The following is a 20,369-nucleotide window of genomic DNA, read 5'->3' on the forward strand; positions in this document are numbered from 1 at the left end:
AAGCACAGAATAATAATCAGATAATAAGGGAAAAAACTAATTCCCAATCTTCTGGAACAGAGAAAAGCCCAAACTCAGGGCTTGTATTAAAGACATTACATAAAACCTAAATAGCCTGTTAGTTCATGGAACTCATCTTTGTTACATGACATGACATTGCTTTACTGTTATGTAAGGGCAACCTCACTACTTCTGTCAGTAGAATGAAATGCCACATTTCAATGGTAGTTTTTCTTTTACACTGAATTATTTTTAAAAGAAAATATTTAAACTTCTGTTGCAGATATCTGGAGTTGGTTCTAATAATATAGCCATTCAACATGCAGTAACAGTCACTTTAAAAATTTGCACTTGGTATGGTCAAAAATATTTGCTGTTCACTTAAAAATTGTAGATACATTTTCCAATCAGCACCCTGTGAAAAAAATTATTATCAAGTAACTTTGCAAGATTTTTCTTTGTATCATTAATGTTTAGAGTGGTCTCTGTCAGGCTATTCATGTTTTTAAGCAAAGTTAGAAATGCACAGAACAAAGAATCAGTTGTCATAAGTAATTCAGGTTGAAAGGGACCTTGTGAATTTTCTAGTCCATGCTCCTGCTCAATGCAGGGTCAGCTATGAGGTCAGAGCAGGTTGCTCAGGGCTTTATCCAGCCAGGTCTATTTCAAATTTATGAACAGTCTAAATAATGACTAGCCATGTGCAAAATTATCTATATTATTACCAGTAGCCATCCCAATATGTAATTTAAAGCCATTTTTACCACATAGACAAGTTTCTACGTTCAGCATCATTATTAAACTTTGTATGGAATAAAAGTTTCATACTTCTTTCAGCATGTTTTCTATCTGCCTTTATATTAATGAAAGGTACAGAAAATACTTGCACTGACTGCCTTAAGCATCTAACTTAAGTTTTAAATATTTTTTAAAATGCATTTATTTTTCCTCCATTAAAAATAAGCTTTTAAACTTCAGTGTTAAACAGCAAGTACCTGCACAAGGGTTATGATTTCCTCAGATAACCATGTAAAGAAGTGTAGCTCATGTGAAATCACTCGTTTTACATTCATTTTTATCTCCAGATGTAAAGATAACATCTTTCAATGATGTACAAGAAAAAAAAAAATCTAAATTGGTTTCAGTTAGCATCAATATATATTATTAAACTGTAATTACCTAGTTATAATGAAAACAGTTTAAGCTAACCTGCATTTTGGCTGAAATATTGAAGAAACATGTAACTGTGACATTTTTCATTGTGAACAAGGAGCCTAGATTCACCCTTCACACAACTAATTTCACCTTTAAACTTGCAAAAAGCAGCAAAACTAAAAACTAAAACTCCATCTATATATGGCTCAGTCCTGATATTTTGTGTGTATATGGCTGTGAACACTTACATGTGTATTTCTAAAATTCATATATGCTTACATACAAGCATGTTGAACGACCCTAGAAAGATTTTGTTTAAGCAATATAAATACATTCTCTTTAGCGTTTATGATACTATATGACTTCTGTCACTTTTATGTCATCAATCATATTCATAACTGTACATACTGCTTTTATTTTGAGTTATCAATGATGATTATAGAGTAACAAGATTTTTCATTGTTTCTGGGGAAAGCAGGACAGATTACTGCTAATTAGACCAGAGTACAAGCTATATATATGATCCTTTAACCATAGAAATTATGATACCAGTATTTTATTTTACTGGGGTTTTTTCCTCATTTCTAGTGCATTTTTAGTGGGCAGTTTTCTTAAAGCTACACAATCACAGCTTTTACATTTTAAGTGGAAGAATCAATGTGCGCTAATTAGAAAGCTGGTGGCACTCATAATACAACTGGAATTTTTGTATGCCTATTTGCTATAATTCATTATTCTTCCCTTTCTCCTGAGAGCCTTCATTTAATCAGCTCTATGCAGAATTCTATAAAGCCAAGAAAAATGCTTGCTTTAATATTCTCAGATTTATTTACTTTTGAACCATAACAAAAGTTTTTCTTAAATTTCTACTGAAGCAATGCCATCATTGATTCTAATTTTTTTTAAAAGAACAAAAACTGAGATTTCACTGATTACTGCTACGGGGCCAGCATTCACAATTGTATCTGTTCTTTCTGCATAATTCAAAAAGGAAACAATTTGAACCTTATTACTGAAAGTTTTGGTATTGAGACTCTGCCAGCATAGCAATCTAAGCCTGTACTTAGGCTAAATCTAGACCAGAAGTCACATGCTAGAAAAATAAAAAAAAAATATAGCCACTGCAACATATGTACAAACAGATTCTACACATTTCAACGTCCAGCAAGCATGAAGAGGAGAAAGCATCCTACTATATCATTTCACTTTTGGATAGAAAGGCACTCGCTTGTAGACGTGTAATGATTTATGATTTTAACCAAGGATCAGCCATGACTTTATTAACGATAAATTTAGCTTATGCAGTGCCACACAACATGACAGTTTGTTACTACCATTGCCATTATACCATATGGATATCCCTTCAGAATCTGAACAAAACAAAAATAATTTGGCAAACCCTGTCAACTGTGAAAATTTTGTAAGACACACTTCTGACAGTTATCCATACATCATATCAAAAAAAGCCCTTTAAGAATTGTCAGGAATTTATCCTATTAGGATTTTAGATAACATCTTAAAGACTAGAAAATATTTTTGCTATTATTAATAAAATACAGTTATTTCTTAAAGATTCATCAGGTCCTCCAAGATGATGGAAGCGTAGGTCAAATGACAAACAATATGCAGGTAAAAACATAATCTAAATTGAATGTTCCCCTGAACTGTTTTCACACAGACTACCCCATGAAGTCCACTCTTCCTTGGAATCTGAAACTGGAAGCTGTGTTCCATGACTGTGAAAAAAAATCTAGAAGTTACTTCAAATATGTGATCTCTAAAAAGCTTTGGAATTTCAAAGGCATATCGTACCACTGAATATTCAAGGAGGTTGCATTTCAAAGCCTTATACATGTTCTCTTCTGAGAACATGGATTACTTTCTGCCATATCATATCATCAAAGATATGAATGGCTGGTATGAAAAATTGAGACTGGATCTTCCAGAGGCCAGTGACAGGTTTAGATGGGATCATGTCAAGCTATTTGCAGAAAGATTCAACTTTCATGAGTGCCTCTGTGCTTCAAGTCAGTGTGTAAGGAGTATATCTGGTTACAGGGCACACCTGACAACACCGCCTACTCAGGTTTGCTTAATCTTTGAAGCAAAAAGTTCCTATTTTCCATCACTGTGATTCCCGATTACAACATTATTTCCCCATCAGCCCTCATGCTGGCAACCAGATTAAGGTATTACATACTGGAGAAGTTGTGCTTCATTTTAAAAAGGAGGCTGGGGGTCCTTCTACCATCTTCAAGTGATTTCCTGAGGGATTTTTTTGTCATTAATGTATCACTGCATGAAGTGAACTGGCATCAAATCTCCTCCTTAGTACCACAGAACTAGGGAAATTCATCCTGAAGCAGGTTTCATTTCAGTTTTACTTTATCATTCGCAGGCAATCACATGTGCTATTTTTAAATCTGGTGTTATCATATTAATTCATGCAAAGAGGAATAATCTGCACATGAGAAATGTCTTGCTGCATAAAAGGAGAAGGGCCTCTTGTTTAAAATAATGATAACCTAGCTGACTTCTTATCTCAGGATTTCCATACTCTTTTCAAGAATTTTAGCAAAACACTTTTAAGTCTTCCATTCTGCTAGGCAAAACAAGCTAAGATCTCGCTTCCTCATTTATAAAATACTATCTGATCACTGTAGCACTTCTCTGTACTTGTTCAAGATTAAATTCAAGTCAATCTGAAATGTGAACATTGAGACCTAGATACAGTATGTCAGATGAGGTTAAAGTAGTGTCATATGTAATACTTTTTATTATTGCTCTATCCCTGCAAGGAAAACCTTCCTTGATATGATACAAACACACCTGTTTCTTTATGGCATGTTCATGTCATGATGAAATGTTCATTATGACATGTCATTATGACATGTTCATAAAGTCATCATACAGTTTTTATTTTCCTTCTCCCTTTGTTGTTTCCAAATTATAGCCTTGATTATAGCAAAAAACATTATTCTGGTTCCCTGAAATCTGTACCATTACACTTAATCTCATTTTCAGTTTAAACCTGAAAAATCATTCAATTCCTTCAATAAGATTCCTTGGACTTGGGGGTGTTGGTGAATGAGAAAATGAACATGAGCCAGTGGATATAAGGAAGAAGTTTTACTGTGAGGGTGGTGAGGCACTGGAATAGGTTGCCCAGGGAAGCTGTGAATGCTCCATCCCTGGCAGTGTTCAAGGCCAGGTTGGACAGAGCCTTGGCTGACATGGTTTAGTGTGAGGTGTCCCTGCCCATGGCCGGGGGATTGGAACTAGATGATGATCTTAAGGTCCTTTCCAACCCTAACTATTCTATGATTCCAACATATGCATATCTGTCTTTTAGTAACTACTGGCAACTTTTTGCCAGATTAAAAAAATAAAAATAAAAAAAAAATCTCAGTATCTAATTCATTTTCACATTTTAACAAAACATTAAATAGCTATTTGCAAAAATGCCTAGAATTTTTATTACTAGGAAGAAAGCATACAAAGTTGCATTAATTTACTAAAGATGCATGCAACTGCATAAGCAAACAAGTGCTGCATCTTTTCGTACTAATCACTTGAATACCCTCAATGTAAACACAGTTTTTCATTTGGCTCCAGAGAATTAAATTTTAAGTTATAAACAATCTATCCATTTTTTTACCTGAACTAAAGTCTTTATAAATAGTTAAACTGCTTGTAGTTCTTATCTGTGGAATATCTATGACTGTCCAACATCTACATGGTCCAAAAGGTACTTTCAGAAGACAAAATTTTCCTCATTCAAAGCCCAGTAGTGCTGAAATTATTTTCTGAAGAAGCTGTGCATAAATGGGGATCAGTTCCAGTGTAAATTTCTGGGGGGAAAGGGATTGCTCTCTATCAACAAACCTGGATTTTATCTTCCAAAAAAAAAAATTAAAACACTAGTGGTCTTTTAAGTACCAAATGGGAAACATGCCTGTGATAGTAAAGTTATGTTCATTTGTGTAACACCCATAGGATTTTGCTTATTCATGTATCAGGGTACTAGATTAGTATGATTGTTGCAGAATGACTCTAAGAGCAGGACCATAGAGTTCTGGAGGACTGTGCAAGCAAGGCAGGGGGTGGCCCCCACAGGTGGCCGGAGACCGGACCTGGGAAGAGAATGTGGAGGAAGCTGTGGGGGCTAACCAATACTGTTATGCCAAGAAGGAGTGGCTGAATACCACTCCTATATATGTGTGAACTGTGTCACAAATAAACTAGAAGTTGCTTATCACCCATATTGGGTTGGCCTGTCTGCTTCTCCTCGCCGCTTACAAATGGCGCCCGAACAGGGACATGGATGTGAAGAGTTTGATGGAATGTGTTGTATGAGTCTCTCTGATTATGCTAATTCGATGCATGCACAGCTGAGAAACCTGGCTCAGCTTACCCAGCAATAGTAAATGAGCAATATCCTAAGAATAGATGGTTGTCTTCACGGGGCATTACAGGTTGAGTCAAACACTGCTGTTTGAAGTACTGCACTTATGTATCATTGTTAGGTTAATCATCGTAGCTATTAGACTTGTTTATAGTTGTGTGATAAAACAGGTGAACAGAATAACCCATAATGCCTTTCTTGCACAAAGAAAAAGGGGGGAATTGTTGCAGAATGACTCTAAGAGCAGAACCATAGAGTTCTGGAGGACTGTGCAAGCAAGGCAGGGGGTGGCCCCCACAGGTGGCTGGAGACCGGACCTGGGAGGAGAATGTGGAGGAAGCTGTGGGGGCTAACCAATACTGTTATGCCAAGAAGGAGTGGCTGAATACCACTCCTATATATGTGTGAACTGCGTCACAAATAAAGTAGAAGTTGCTTATCACCCATATTGGGTTGGCCTGTCTGCTTCTCCTCACCGCTTACATATGATGTTAGATAGGTAGATAGATACCAGTACTAGATACCATACAATTAACAGTTCTGCTAAAGATCCCTATGTTCTTCATAGTAGAAATAACGGTAGAGAATATTTTCTTCCTATAGGCATGTAGACGATATAACAGGAAACTGTTGCTGCTATTTCTTTTAATAGAATTCTTGAAAATCGTTCTGAATTAAGAAAAATGGAATAAAAGGAAAAAGCAAACCAGAAAGTTTCATTAAGTCATGTTGGAATAGAAACAGATAGGTCTATTATTAATATGGCTCATCTAAGGAATTAGATTTTCAGGTACTTGGGAAGGTATTTAACATTTAAGGATTAAAAACTGAAATGAATTTATAAAAGAAGCTTATATTTTATATCTGTAAATTGAAAAAGAGAAAGACATTTGATTGACAGCAATCTCTGCTTTGGATCTCTTCAGAAAAAGTTCTAATAATTACCCACATTTAAACTGCTAGTTAAAATAGATGCTTTCATTCCTTTCAAAGTCTCCTTAGAAACACTAGACTTTTAAGCGTAATCAAAGGAGACAGCTGGTTCCACCCTTTATGATAATGTGCCATGCAGCTTTATTAATCTGACCTTTGGAAACAAATGAGAAATTTAATACTGCCCCACCATAATTGTTACTGGCAGCCCTTTTAGCAGCCTTTAATTTGCACTTCACTTTAATATCTGCTTCCAGTTATGATGTAAATGTTAACAGGATCTGACACTGTTAATTGTGCTCTAGTGTCTGAAGCAGTGGCAAAAAAGTGTGCTTGGAGTAAACTAGAACATGACCTTAGTGGATACCAAAATGCATCAACCCCTGCTTTTCAAAGAGTAAGGCAAAAATGAACACTCCGATTGCTTCAGCTGGTATCTCAGTGGTATACAGTGCTGCAATAATCAGGAGTAAGGGTGGAAATCATGTTCAACAGACTCATCTTTCAAGGTTATATAGTATCTGATTGTCCTTTAAATTGCTTGCAGAAGATATCTGATAGGAGAAAACATGTTCTCAATATATATTTTTTTTCTGATACATACTGTTCCAGCAGAGAAGGAATACTACACTGTAACAAACTAAAACATTAATCAATTCAATCCAGGAGGATTGCAGTTCACATTCTAATCATATTCACATAATACAAGTCTGTTGAAATACAAATCTAGAATAATTTGATCAAGCAGACATAATGAGTCACTGGATACATTACAGAAAATAATGGAGTGCATTTTTTGTCATAGTTAATTGATTTAACATGACATAAGCTGCTGATGCCATCTATACTGTATCAGAACATATGTAGCTTTGACCATTATAAAAAGTAATAACAGCCAGTCACATTGCAGGATAGACATAACAGCTTGCTCGCCCACTGGCATTTGAGAGTATCTCAAGCTAAGTTGTCACTTTTAGAAGTTATTGCTTTAATTAAGGCCTTACTGTTTGTTTTTTGTTTTTTTTTTCCCTTAAATTCTTTCAATTGTGAACAGACTTAAGCATTTTTTCACTCCTTTTTGTCTTACATTTATCATTGTGTAGAAGAAGACACCACCACCAATCTGGAACCCCAGACAAGGCCACAAGTGTTGTGCAAGTACGCTAACTTTTTAAGGACTACAAAGCAAGTAAGATATGTAAGTGATACTGTCCTGGGTTCAGCAGTAGCAGTCATTTTTTCCCTTCTTGGTAGCTGGTGCAGTGCAATGTTTTGACTTTCAGCTCGGGAACAGAGCTGATAACAAGCGATGTTTTGGTTTGGCCAAGGACTTTGTGAGCCTCATGCTCTGCCAGGGAGGAGGGGAAGCCAGGAGGAAGCAGAGACAGGACACCTGACCCAAACTGACCAAAGAGGTATTCCATACCACAGTACGTCATGCCCAGGATGTAACTGGGAGTTAGCCCGAAGGGCTGGGAGACTGCAGGGTTGGAGGAGGTATCGGTCGGAGCTTGGTCGGGCTGAGGGGGGGCGAGTTATCGGTCGGCTGGTGCTGAGGTGTTGTATTCTCTTCCCTTGTTATTTCCTTTATCATTATTATCATTGGTGGTAGCAGTAGTGATTTGTGTTATACCTTAGTTACTAAACTGTTCTTATCTCAACCCGTGGGAGTTGCATTCTTTTCGATTCTCCTCTCCGTCCCTCCGAGAGCAGGGGGAGGGCAAGAAAGGGGGGGAAGTGAGCGAACGAATTACCTGACTGGGTTTAAACCACGACAGTTCTTTTTGGCGCCCAACGTGGGGCACGAAGGGTTGAGATAACGACACATGTCGTGGTTTAAACCCAGTCAGGTAATTCGTTCGCTCACTTCCCCCCCTTTCTTGCCCTCCCCCTGCTCTCGGAGGGACGGAGAGGAGAATCGAAAAGAATGCAACTCCCACGGGTTGAGATAAGAACAGTTTAGTAACTAAGGTATAACACAAATCACTACTGCTACCACCAATGATAATAATGATAAAGGAAATAACAAGGGAAGAGAATACAACACCTCAGCACCAGCCGACCGATAACTCGCCCCCCCTCAGCCCGACCAAGCTCCGACCGATACCTCCTCCAACCCTGCAGTCCCCCAGCCCTTCCGGCTAACTCCCAGTTACATCCTGGGCATGACGTGCTGTGGTATGGAATACCTCTTTGGTCAGTTTGGGTCAGGTGTCCTGTCTCTGCTTCCTCCTGGCTTCCCCTCCTCCCTGGCAGAGCATGAGGCTCACAAAGTCCTTGGCCAAACCAAAACATCGCTTGTTATCAGCTCTGTTCCCGAGCTGAAAGTCAAAACATTGCACTGCACCAGCTACCAAGAAGGGAAAAAATGACTGCTACTGCTGAACCCAGGACAGATACCCATATGGTATCCTCTACTTTAGTAGCTACAGGTCATAAAAGGAACAGATGTTTGTTAATGATATCAGAAGAGTCTGGCAATATGTTCATAAGAATAGATAATTATATTTTTGAAACTGATCTGTGAGTCAACAGTGATTTCACATTCAAATTATTAAGGTAAGCATGAAATGAGGACTGAATGCAATTAGAAACTCAGGTTGTAATTAAAATACTTCATTCAGTATTCTCTAAACTCTAGTTTTGACTGTTAATGATGTTCAAAGCTCAGATCAATAGCAGGTAGCAAAAAATTGATCAGTATACTATAGTCAGTCTCAAATGTACTTAAGTATCCAAGTTAATATCATTAAAATAATTTTCAGGCTATTTTACAAATGCTATAAAAAGTGTATGCTTTCCAAATTTTATCTGGAGCAATATTTATATCCTTCACTAACTGTTATTTAATTTGCTAAAACGAATAGCCAAAAATACACAAGTTGTATACAGTATCATCTCTTTGTTCCATATCAGCAAAATGACCACCTAAATTCAAAACTGGTTTTTAGCTTTTGTGGTCTAGTAGATTTTCTCTGGTTTTGCTACTGTTGTTTCTTAGGAATACAAATTACACACTGCTTTTCCATACCGAGACTGATTTTTAGTTCTTAAAAAAAGAAAATTATCGTCCTGTAATTCAAAATAATCATGACTGAGTTTAGGAACTGATCATCTGAAACATTACCAGCTAACTGAAGTATTTTGTGACTCACTATTTCCAGGGTGCTCGTGTTTTTTCTGAGCAAAGGAATTGAGATGGCTTTGAAGTTCAGCAAATCGTCAGTATGTGTTACTAGTCAGCCTTCTGGTTCTTCAGAAAGAAAATTTTTCCAGAATAACGCTGTCAGAAACAATTTCCACTTTAAAGTTTGTAATATAAGTTTTTAAAAGCACCTGAAAGTCTCCAAAGTTAAGAGTGAGCTGGGAAGAAAATTCTGCACATTGCCTAAATACAACACAATTTGATATTGGCAAACATATTTCCAATTTACTGCAAAAGTATCTATTTTAAAGTCCAGTACAGGTTTAGAATAAAATATTCATTTGTCTGAGCGAGTTAGCACTGGAAAAGAGATGTAAAGGAGGTCAAATTGTGACTCCAAACCAGCAGGAAAATTTAGCGAGGTTTTAGTTGGCAGTTCTTTGCCTTGTTATTTCATTCATATTAAAGACATGGTTTATGAAACTAATTTCTTTTATATTTTTCTCTGGTGATAACCATTTTCATGCATGAAGAAGTTTCAGAAGTATAAGGAAGTTTGCCAGTATATACAAAAATTGTAAAATGTTAATGTATTATTTTACATAATAGCAATGTTGTGTTTTTTTTTCCTCAAACAGTGTACACAAAGGTCTATTATCCATTAAATAAAACATGAAAAAGAATATCACAGATCAGAGAGAGATGGGATTAGTGTCAGAACAGGGTATGTCTGAGTACTGGCTTCTATTTTGGTGTGATTGACTTAGTGGCTGACAGTAGAAGTAACAGATGGGAAAAAAAAATGGGTCAGAAAAATGTCAGGAGAAAAAACACAAACACTACAAAACAATAACATCACTGCTAAAACATGAATAGCAATCAGATTTATAACAATAAATTAAGAAAAAATAAAAAATACTAGGCTTTTATAATATAGTAAAAGATATGGAATGGGGCTTGTTACTAATGTTTGGATCCTGATGAAGTCAAAAGGCATTTGACTATAATTCTGTTGCAATACCCTCCTCAAAAAAACAGCCTTCTGTATTATGAAGAAATTCTTGATAAATATCAGATACTGAAACAGTGCTATCAATGGAAATTATGAGGCACATCAGAGATTCCAGTTTCATTTGGTAGGAATCTTTAACATGAGCTGTAGTTGTCCTCTGTATTAAGACTAAAACATTGGTTCTGAGAGTTTCAGAATATTAAAGGAAGCACAGAAGATGTTTTTGTCCTTTTACCTTATACGGTATCTGCCATGTGTGGAAAGAGTAAGGAATATTGTTAGAACACTGGCCTAAGACCCTGGAGATAATTTCATGTGCTGGTTTGGGCTGGGAAAGATTAATTTTGCTCATAGTAGCTAGTATGGGGCTATGCTTTGGATTTGTTCTGGAAACAGTGTTGACAGTACAGGGATGTTTTAATTATTGCTGAGCAGTGTCAAGGCCTCCACAGAGTCAAGTCTGCTGTTTACAAGCCTGCTTACAGAGTCAAGGCCTTTTGTGATTCTCACCCCATCCCACCAGTGAGGAGGCTGGGGGTATACAAGAGGCTAGGAGTGGACACAGCCAGGACAGCTGATCCCAACTGACCAAAGGGATATTCCATAACATAAGGGATCATGCTCTGTATATAAAGCTAGGGGAAGAAGAAGGAAGGGAGGGACATTCAGAGTTAACGGCATTTTTCTTCCCAAGAAACTATTAGACATGTATCCCTGCTTTCCTGGACATGACTGAACACCTGCCTGCCGATGGGAAGTGGGGAATGAATCCCTTGGTTTGCTTCGCTTGCGTGTGTGGCTTTTGCTTTACATATTAAACGGTCTTTATCTTAACTCACAAGTTTGCTCACTTTTATTCTTCCAGTTCTCTCTCACATCCCACTGCGGGTGAGAGAGTGAGTGGCTAAGTGGAGCTTAGTTGCCAGCTGGGGATAAACCACAGCATTTACCCATCTCACAAGAGCACATGCAGAGCACAACGTATTTAGATACTGCACGTGAAGGGTAGCTGCTTATTGACGATGCAGACCATTTATGATGAAATATTAATTTAACCTTGTTTCATCCAAACCAACCAATATTTTAAGAAGAAACACCTTCAAGATCTTATATGCCTTAAGTTACAAGTGAAATAAAAATATCTTTCTGAAACTTTTCAATAACATGGAAAAAGAACATATGAAAACAAATAAGAAATTTAAAGAATATGAAAAGAATAGAAAAAAAAAAAGAAAAAGAAAAAAGAGAAAAAACAGCGACAAAACAATCCCCAAAAAGCATTAAGGAATTAAGAAGACCTCTGTATATATCCCAAAGCCTACTCCATGCATGAGTAGTCTTCCAGACCACTGAAGTTGAACTGTCAGTACAGGCAGAGACATGCACAACATGAAGGAAGTTTAGCAGATTGAAAATTTTCTCAAAAGATGTTGCAGATATAATCACAATGCATTCCGTGCAGGTGGACACCAATATCACTGCCTGTTTGGAGGTAATGGATATCTCCCTACAAGTAGAATGATTTCCTTTGGGTGTAGCTGTGGGCAATATTTTTTCAGCTTTTGAAAACTATTTCTTTGGTTAGTTAACTAAACCAACATCTAATTAATATGACGGTTGAAACTGAAAGGGTTTATTTTACTATGCACACTCTTCAAATGAAGGACCACAGATCCTTCGATAATGTAAATCATCATATCATCATGAATAATGTAATTGTCCTGACACAGCTCCAAATAGCTACTGGATTTAGTTTGTCTTCAGATGTCTGTGTCTACTCTTAGTTGGAGAGAAAACTAGGAAATTGAGATCAATCAGTACTGTGATACATAACTGAATTATGAACAGCTAACTCAGGTGATATGATTAAACATGAAATCCACAATTTGGTTTCCTGAACTCTTCTAATTTTCCTAAAAAAAAGGCTGGGTTTTTAACCTGGATATTCTATTTCATGTAGTTTTTAGCTACTGGCATAGAGTAAAGTGCAGTGAAAGTGTAAAAAAATTGTATGCAAAACACAAACTTGACACTAGTTTTGCAAGGCAGCCTACTAAGGAGGTGATCGGTTTCTGCACAAATTGGAATCACATCCAGGCACAGATTTACTGAATGGAGAGGGAGAAGCTAAAGTAACGGTACTGATGTTTCACTGAAGTATAGTAAGTGTCCATAGCTGAGGACACAAACTTGGTGAGAAGCCATGCAGCCCATCCGATCCAGAGTACAGCCGGCAGCTTTGCTCATCTCAAGCAGTTTCGAAAATAGTAGCTTATTCACTTTCTACATTTCATCTCACTTTCCAAACAATCCATCTGGATAATGTTTTACCAGCAATGGATGTTAGATTTGTGACAATAACAATTATCTCCACATTTTGAAAATAATTAACACGTACCTTTATTTCTTGAGCTTTCCTGATTCTTTTCCTGCTGCAATTAAAAGTAGAAAAATATATTATTTAAAGAATTAGTTAATACAAAAACAACAGACATAGAGAGACAGTCTAGTTCACCCTCCTTCCTGCTCCAAGATAAAATTAACTGCACTTTGCCTGCTGCAGAAAGATTCCTATATAACCTGGTTTTAAACTCACCCAGTATTTTTCACAATGACAGTGATTAAGCATTGGAACACGGTGTCTAAAGAACCTGTGCAGTCTCTGTCACTTTATCGCTATCTTGGGAGATACTCATAATTCAACTGAACAACCTGGGTTGGAACTAGATGATCTTAAGGTCCTTTCCAACCCTAATCATTCTACAATTCTAATTTTGAAGTTATATCTGGTTTAAGCAACTGGTTTAGCTAGGTAACTGTAGAGGCCACTGCCAGCCTAAGTTACTCCATGATATGGAGAGGGTGTTCCAGAACCTTGTAAGACCTGAAGCAGTGCTTAACTGTCCTCAGTTCCATCATGAAAAAATGTCAAAATCCCTTAAACTATAAATAATATTTTTTCTTATTTTTCCTGACTTGCCTGCATCTCAGTGAATACAGAAAACATTTCAACTTTTAAGCAAAATAAAGTCATCTTCTCTTCCTTCAGTTATCCCCAAATCTTCTCTATTTTTAAGAATTTTTTACTATGTGTTGCCTAAAGTATTCTGATATTCCAATTCAGAGTTGTCTATAAGGATTTTTTAAACACATCACCTCTAAAGCTGCACCAGCAACACATAACATATATTAACATATTTCAAAATAGCAGTTTGCTTCCAAAAAGATAGAATTAAATAGCTGATTCACAGTCAACAGATTTTTCACTATAATCCCCTTAGTTGTTTACTCTAATCAATCAATCTTTTCCCATAGTAGTTATCTAGTTATTTCTCATCTTTTTTTTTTCTCTGAAATACTTTTCTTCCAGCTTCAAGATTCCCCTTAAAAAAAAAAAAAAAAGGAAATAAAAAGCAGCAAGTTAGCTTAGTTCATTTACCAAAGGACTCACTCTAAATACTCTAAAACTACAACTAAAGTCGACAGGTCTTCTGTTTATTCATTCTGATTTCACTGTCTGACACAAATCCTGTTTGCTTTGCAAACACTGAAGAATTATTTACAACTCAAGCAATAACTGCTACCACAGCATGTTCTCCTAATTGTATTTTTAGGTTTATTTTATGTTTTGAATGAAAAGTTAGGTCTTCAGAAATGGTGAAATCCATATAAAATGAAAGTTTGACAGTATGTAAATCAATAAATTTTCCTTAGTAACACACTTGTACACAACTGTATGTATTCATTGATCACCTTCATATCACCTATATGAGAACGAATACAGTAACCAATTTCCTGCATAACCTGATATTCAGTGTTAAGTATACACTGAGCTAGTTGTATTCAATAACATGAAAAAAAAAAAACAAACCTGAGAATTTAGCCAAGGCAGTAAACTGTCCCCAGAATTTGCAACTTTAATTTTATAAATGAGAAGCTTTTTGTTCTGGGTACTGAAAGGAAGACGGGGAGGGAGAGGGAGATGGAGAGGACTTCTGCCTTTATTTGCAATAAAATATGGTGTACTAGACTGCAAGGGATTTTCACATACATCCTTAATAAATACAATGAATGGTATTTCCTGAAATACAGGATATAGAATCATAGAATCATAGAATAGTTAGGGTTGGAAAGGACCTCAAGATCATCAAGTTCCAACCCCCCTGCCATGGGCAGGGACACCTCACACTAAACCATGTCACCCAAGGCTCTGTCCAACCTGGTCTTGAACACTGACAGGGATGGAGCATTCACAACATCTCTGGGCAACCCATCCCAGTGCCTCACCACCCTAACAGGAAAGAACTTCTTCCTTATATCCAATCTAACCTTCCCCTGTTTAAGTTTTAACCTGTTACCCCTTGTCCTATCACTACAGTTCCTGATGAAGAGGGATGCTCTCCAGCATCCTTATAAGCCCCGTTCAGATACTGGAAGGCTGCTATGAGGTCTCCACGCAGCCTTCTCTTCTCCAGCCTGAACAGCCCCAACTTTCTCAGCCTGTCTTCATATGGGAGGTGCTTCAGTCCCCTGATCATCCACGTGGCCCTTCTCTGGACTTGTTCCAACAGTTCCATGTCCTTTTTATGTTGAGGACACCAGAACTGCACACAATACTCCAAGTGAGGTCTCACAAGAGCAGAGTAGAGGGGCAGGATCACCTCCTTCGACCTGCTGGTCACACTCCTTTTGATGCAGCCCAGGATATGGTTGGCTTTCTGGGCTGCAAGTCACACTGCCGGCTCATGTTCATTTTCTCATCAACCAACACCCCCAAGTCCTTCTCCGCAGGGCTGCTCTGAATCTCTTCTTTGCCCAGCCTGTAGCTGTGCCTGGGATTGCTCTGACCCAGGTGTAGGACCTTGCACTTGTCATGGTTAAACTTCATAAGGTTGGCATCAGCCCACCTCACAAGTGTGTCAAGGTCCCTCTGGATGGCATTCCTTCCCTCCAGCATATCAACCCATACACATAGCTATCAGCTTGGTGTTATCGGGAAACTTGCTGAGGGCGCACTCAATCCCACTGTCCATGTCAGCGACAAAGACATTGAACAAGACCGGTCCCTACACTGAAGGATACCACTCATTACTGGTCTCCAGCTGGACATTGAGCCATTGACCTCAACTCTTTGCATGTGGCCACCCAGCCAGTTCTTTATCCACCGAGTGGTCCATCTATCAAATTGATGTCTCTCCAATTTAGAGACAAAGTATGATAAGACATTAGTTTGGGTTTAAACTTAAACAGGGTAAGTTTAGATAAGAAATAAGGGAAAGTTTCTTACTGTAAGGGTAGTGAGGGTTGCCCAGGGAAGTTGTGAATGCTCCATCCCTGGCAGTGTTGGACAGAGCCTTGGGTGAGATGGTTTAGTGTGAGGTGTCCCTGCCCACGACAGAGGGGTTGGAACTAGATGATCTTAAGGTCCTTTCCAACCCTAACTATTCTATGATTCTTTAAACTATAGTCAGCATTTGATTTAACAGATCCATCTACTACATTCTTCAAGTCGTCACAAAGGAGAATTTGTGTTTATTTTAATTTTTTATCTTTTAAGAGGTCAGAGAGTGAAAGTTAGTGCAGTTTATATGCTCCATGAACACTGTTTAGTCTCGCAGAGCTCACTAGTCTTTTTTCCTTTCCTTTAGTTTGCAATTACAAGAATGGAATTTTTTTCCAACAAAGCTGCAAAGCCTATAATGTCTGCTACTTACACTACAATAAGTAGATTCTGAAGACTTAATCCAAGAATTGATTCCTAGATCAGAGTACCCTTGCAGGAAAGCAATCTTAAAAATCAAATTCTGGTTTCAAAGGAGAAAGGAAACACTATGAGGATCGAGAAAGACTTTTTACGGATAAGAGAGCGCAAGAAGATTGGCAAAGTTACGAGAGGAAAAAAAGTGACTGATGAAATCTTAAAATAAAATAAAAAAAAAACAGGATTTTTTATTTAATGGAATACATTAAGATTTCAGTGACTAAAGAACAAAGAAGAAAAAATACAAAGAAAAACATTTTCAAGAAAAGAAGGCCTTAGCAGAAAATATCTTTTATTTTCTTTAAAGACTTTATTTTTTTCTAATATCTTTATTTTCTTTAATATCAGATGAGGGTTTTTTAACAGCTTTTCATGACTTAGTTTTCTCAAAAGACTCAAAATTTAGTTTTAAGCTGCCATTCAGCCTACTAAGAAAAATCTTTGCTAGCAGATCATAGCCCAGCCTCAGTGTGATATGCCTTGTGCCAGCAAGACCCTTGGTAGCAGCCAAGTGCATCCAGATAGAAAGAGAAGACTGTTGGCCGCAAGTTATTTCAAGATTAAGCAGTGATTAGACTGGGTGTAGCATCCCTGAACTGTGAAATTAACCTTCTGCCTAGGGAAAGCCTACTATAATATTACTCTTTTCAACTGAAAAGAGAGAGTAAAAAAAAAAAAAACAAAACCAGAAAAAATTATACTGAAGATGCATTAAATAAACTTTCAAATTTTCCTCATTATTAAAAGAAAGTATGTGAATTAATTTATGTAGAAAACACCTATGATGCAATGACTTATGTTAGTGAGTAAACGTTACTAGCACTTGTAACTGAAAAAAATTAAGGTCAGATCCTCAAGGAAATAGGAGCTGTTCATCCAAATTGCAAACAAGCAAACCAACCAAAAAACCTCTCAGAGTCATGGAACATGAGAGAAGTAAAGAAACAATTGCTCATCATGAAAGATATTTGTTGCAGAATGGCTCCAAGAGCAAGGCCATGGATCCTTAGAGGCCTTGTGTGAGCAAGGCAAGGTGTAGGCCTCACAGGTAACCAGATACCGGATGTGGGAGGAGAATGTGAAGGAAGCTGTGTAGAACTAACCAATACTGCTGTGACTAGTAGGTGTGGCTAAACACCACGCGGATATAAGCGAAGTGCACCACAAATAAAGCAGAAGTTTGCTTATCACCCATATTGGGTTGGCCTGTCATGCTTCTCCTCGCCGCTTACAGATATTTCCTCTTGCACTTGAGCAGCATGCTAATGGCTTTGCTGCTATTCGGCCTGAAAATAAAAAATTTCTACCAGTATGCTATTAGAAAGCATATAAACATGCTAACATCACTGTACCAAGTAAAACATGCTAATTCCATATAAACACTACGGTGTGGAGGAGTTAGCAGACCTGCTTTTACACACGTTTCCGTTGCTTTTCTCCTGTACTGCATTATGTTACATAAACAAGATATTTTCACCTCACTTGTAAACAGTCAAAGAAATGATATATATTTACTATCCAAATAATGCTGAAATGGTTAAATGAACCATAATATATATTGTTCTCTATTGGAATAAGTCACCTCTAAGCAGAACAAGTCATCTTGCATGCCAAGATTTTTTTTATTAGCTTCAAGATAACAATTAATTTTGAATTTAACAGTTTCCAACCAAATTAATCAGAGAAGTGGCATGGCTTTGCATGGTCTTGTGTTGCATCATATTTTGTCAGCCTGATAAAATGCATTGATGCAGAACATATTAGAACTGTAAAGAAACCTTTCTTATGCATCTAACAGACTGAATTGAATGTAAACTTCTCAAAGCACAGTGGATAAAAGTGGAGAAAATGTCAAATTTTCTTCTGTGTTTGTGAACTAAAAAAGATCATGGATGGCTAACCACACAAATTGCTATTCTGTCAAATCATAAGTTATAAACTATTCGCAACATATATAAAATTAGGCTCAGTAAAGAAACTGATTTAAATATGAACAGAAATGCGTTTGCAAGGTATAAAAGCTCCTTTTCTAGTGGTATTTTCTCTTCGCCTTAACACATTAATAGTATCGATATCACTTAAAACATCTTAACATTTTGACATTGTCATTCAGAAATGACGTATTTAGTAAATAATGTTGGTATAGTATCAAATTTTATTTAGAAAAGAGGCTTCATTTTAGCAAAAGCGGAGTAGAGCAGGATGGCCAAAGGAACTCCTAAAGTACAGTGAGTCCAAAGAAGGCACACAGCTATTTACAGAAAAGACTAGAGCTGCTCTGTAAAGGTAGGTAATATTCTAGGACTAAGAAAATCCACCAGACAATTTAGAAACAGTAAAGCTAGTTTCTTAGCCCCATTTAAATATGTATCGTGCACTTTCTTTGGTTTTCCCTTTCTGAAAGAATAGTTGGTATTTATAAACCATGGATGGCAAAGAGAAGCATACTGACTTCCACTTAATTCTGTTTTAAAAAGACAAGTTACATACTTCTATGTAGTATGTACGCACTACATCTGGAACCTCACTCATCTCTCTGCCTGAAACATCTGCCAAGGATCTGGGTATGTGTCTGCCAGAGTGGGCTAGTGGTAAAGAGCCTTGTTTCTTTCTTGTAAAATTCAGGCAAAGTCTTCTTTTCCATGCTGGCTTTATTTAGAAAGAACTAATGGAATTCTTAAAATAAACAAAGTGCTAATTAGTCTAAAACATATGGTAGCTTGTCCTTGATATGTGACAAAAATTACAATAATTTAATAAACATAAACCGATAATTACAGAAACTGCTGGAAGAGGGAGTGCAAACTTATTTGCTAGATTAACATTTTATAATGAAAATTTTTCATCAGTCATATCAAAGTGTAGTTAAAATGCAGAAAATTAGGTTTGTGTTCATTATCTTTAATGTTCATTCTGTGGTAGGGGTACTTTGTTACTATCTAGTCACTTAAAGAAATAATTAAAGGAATAATTGTTATTAAAGACGATTTTTCAGTGAGAGAAGTACCAAGATAGTTCTTTCTACCAAGCTGTTAAAACACACACAAGCTATATTAGCTTGTATTAACGTATATTAGCTTACAGTAATACAACAGCTTTAATGACAAGAAATCTGAATTCTAAGTGTGGAGAAACTTCTTATTCATGGATGAAGCAGTAGTGTGGTCACAGCCATAGAGAGCAAGTGCACATACAGCACAAAACAATTTGTTAAACTATTCCCAGAGCCAGTTTGATCACTGACATTATACTGAACATTTGTGCTTCAAAAAAGTTTCACAGAATCAGACTTCATCAGACTGTCAGCAACTGCAGTGCAATAGCAGTTTAAACTAAAAATGCCTGGAAAGCAACAACATTTATGTTTGTAAAGCTATTCTGTTAGGAGTAGTAAATGAGGCCTTGCTTACTACAGTAAGGAAGAAAGGATGAGGAAAAAGTACTGCATTATCCCTCAGATGTGTTGATAGGGCACATAACTAGTCTTAAAGGAATCCTCGAACCATGTAAAGCAGAGCAGATGAAAAACATCATCTTCAAGGTGAAACAATTCTTCTGGGATAAAGTTACAGTCTACCTCTTAATATTCTGCAGTACCAAGCACAAACTTCATGCTAATGTCACAGTAACATTGTATACACCGTGTACACCATGTATTACATTCAATAAAATAATCCTTTTCCAAAATAGGCAGAGAAAGATGGATGCATTTTAAAAGCAACAATTCTTCTGGCAGAGTTGCTCATGATTCATGTAGACACATTTCCTAAACTGCTGCCTAGTGTAAAAAGACCTCCGTGCATCAGGCTGCAGGCAGCTCCCAACAGAAGTAAGCACTTTAGAGTTAGGCTTATACACCCTGATTACTATTGCACTGGAAAAGAAGTTGAGAAATAGTTTTGATTTTTATCTTATCTTTGAATTCAAGAATCTTAAGGATTCTACGGGCCCAAGAAAA

General features: G+C 37.0%; 1 protein-coding gene across 4 annotated transcripts in view; it reads right to left on the bottom strand.

Moving 5' to 3' along the window:
* Positions 1-20,369, bottom strand: part of FSTL5 (follistatin like 5) — a 329,565-nt gene that overhangs the window by 266,065 nt on the left and 43,131 nt on the right. For all 4 annotated transcript variants that reach the window (XM_062610785.1, XM_062610698.1, XM_062610855.1 and 1 more), the window contains exon 3: positions 13,049-13,082. In XM_062610785.1, coding sequence (XP_062466769.1) covers positions 13,049-13,082 — 34 coding nt within the window. The remainder of the gene's footprint in view (positions 1-13,048; positions 13,083-20,369) is intronic.

The sequence above is a fragment of the Pezoporus occidentalis genome, unplaced genomic scaffold (genome assembly GCF_034315485.1).
Source record: "Pezoporus occidentalis ecotype Australia unplaced genomic scaffold, CSIRO_AGI_Poc_V1 ctg1, whole genome shotgun sequence".
NCBI classification, from domain to species: Eukaryota; Metazoa; Chordata; class Aves; order Psittaciformes; family Psittacidae; genus Pezoporus; species Pezoporus occidentalis.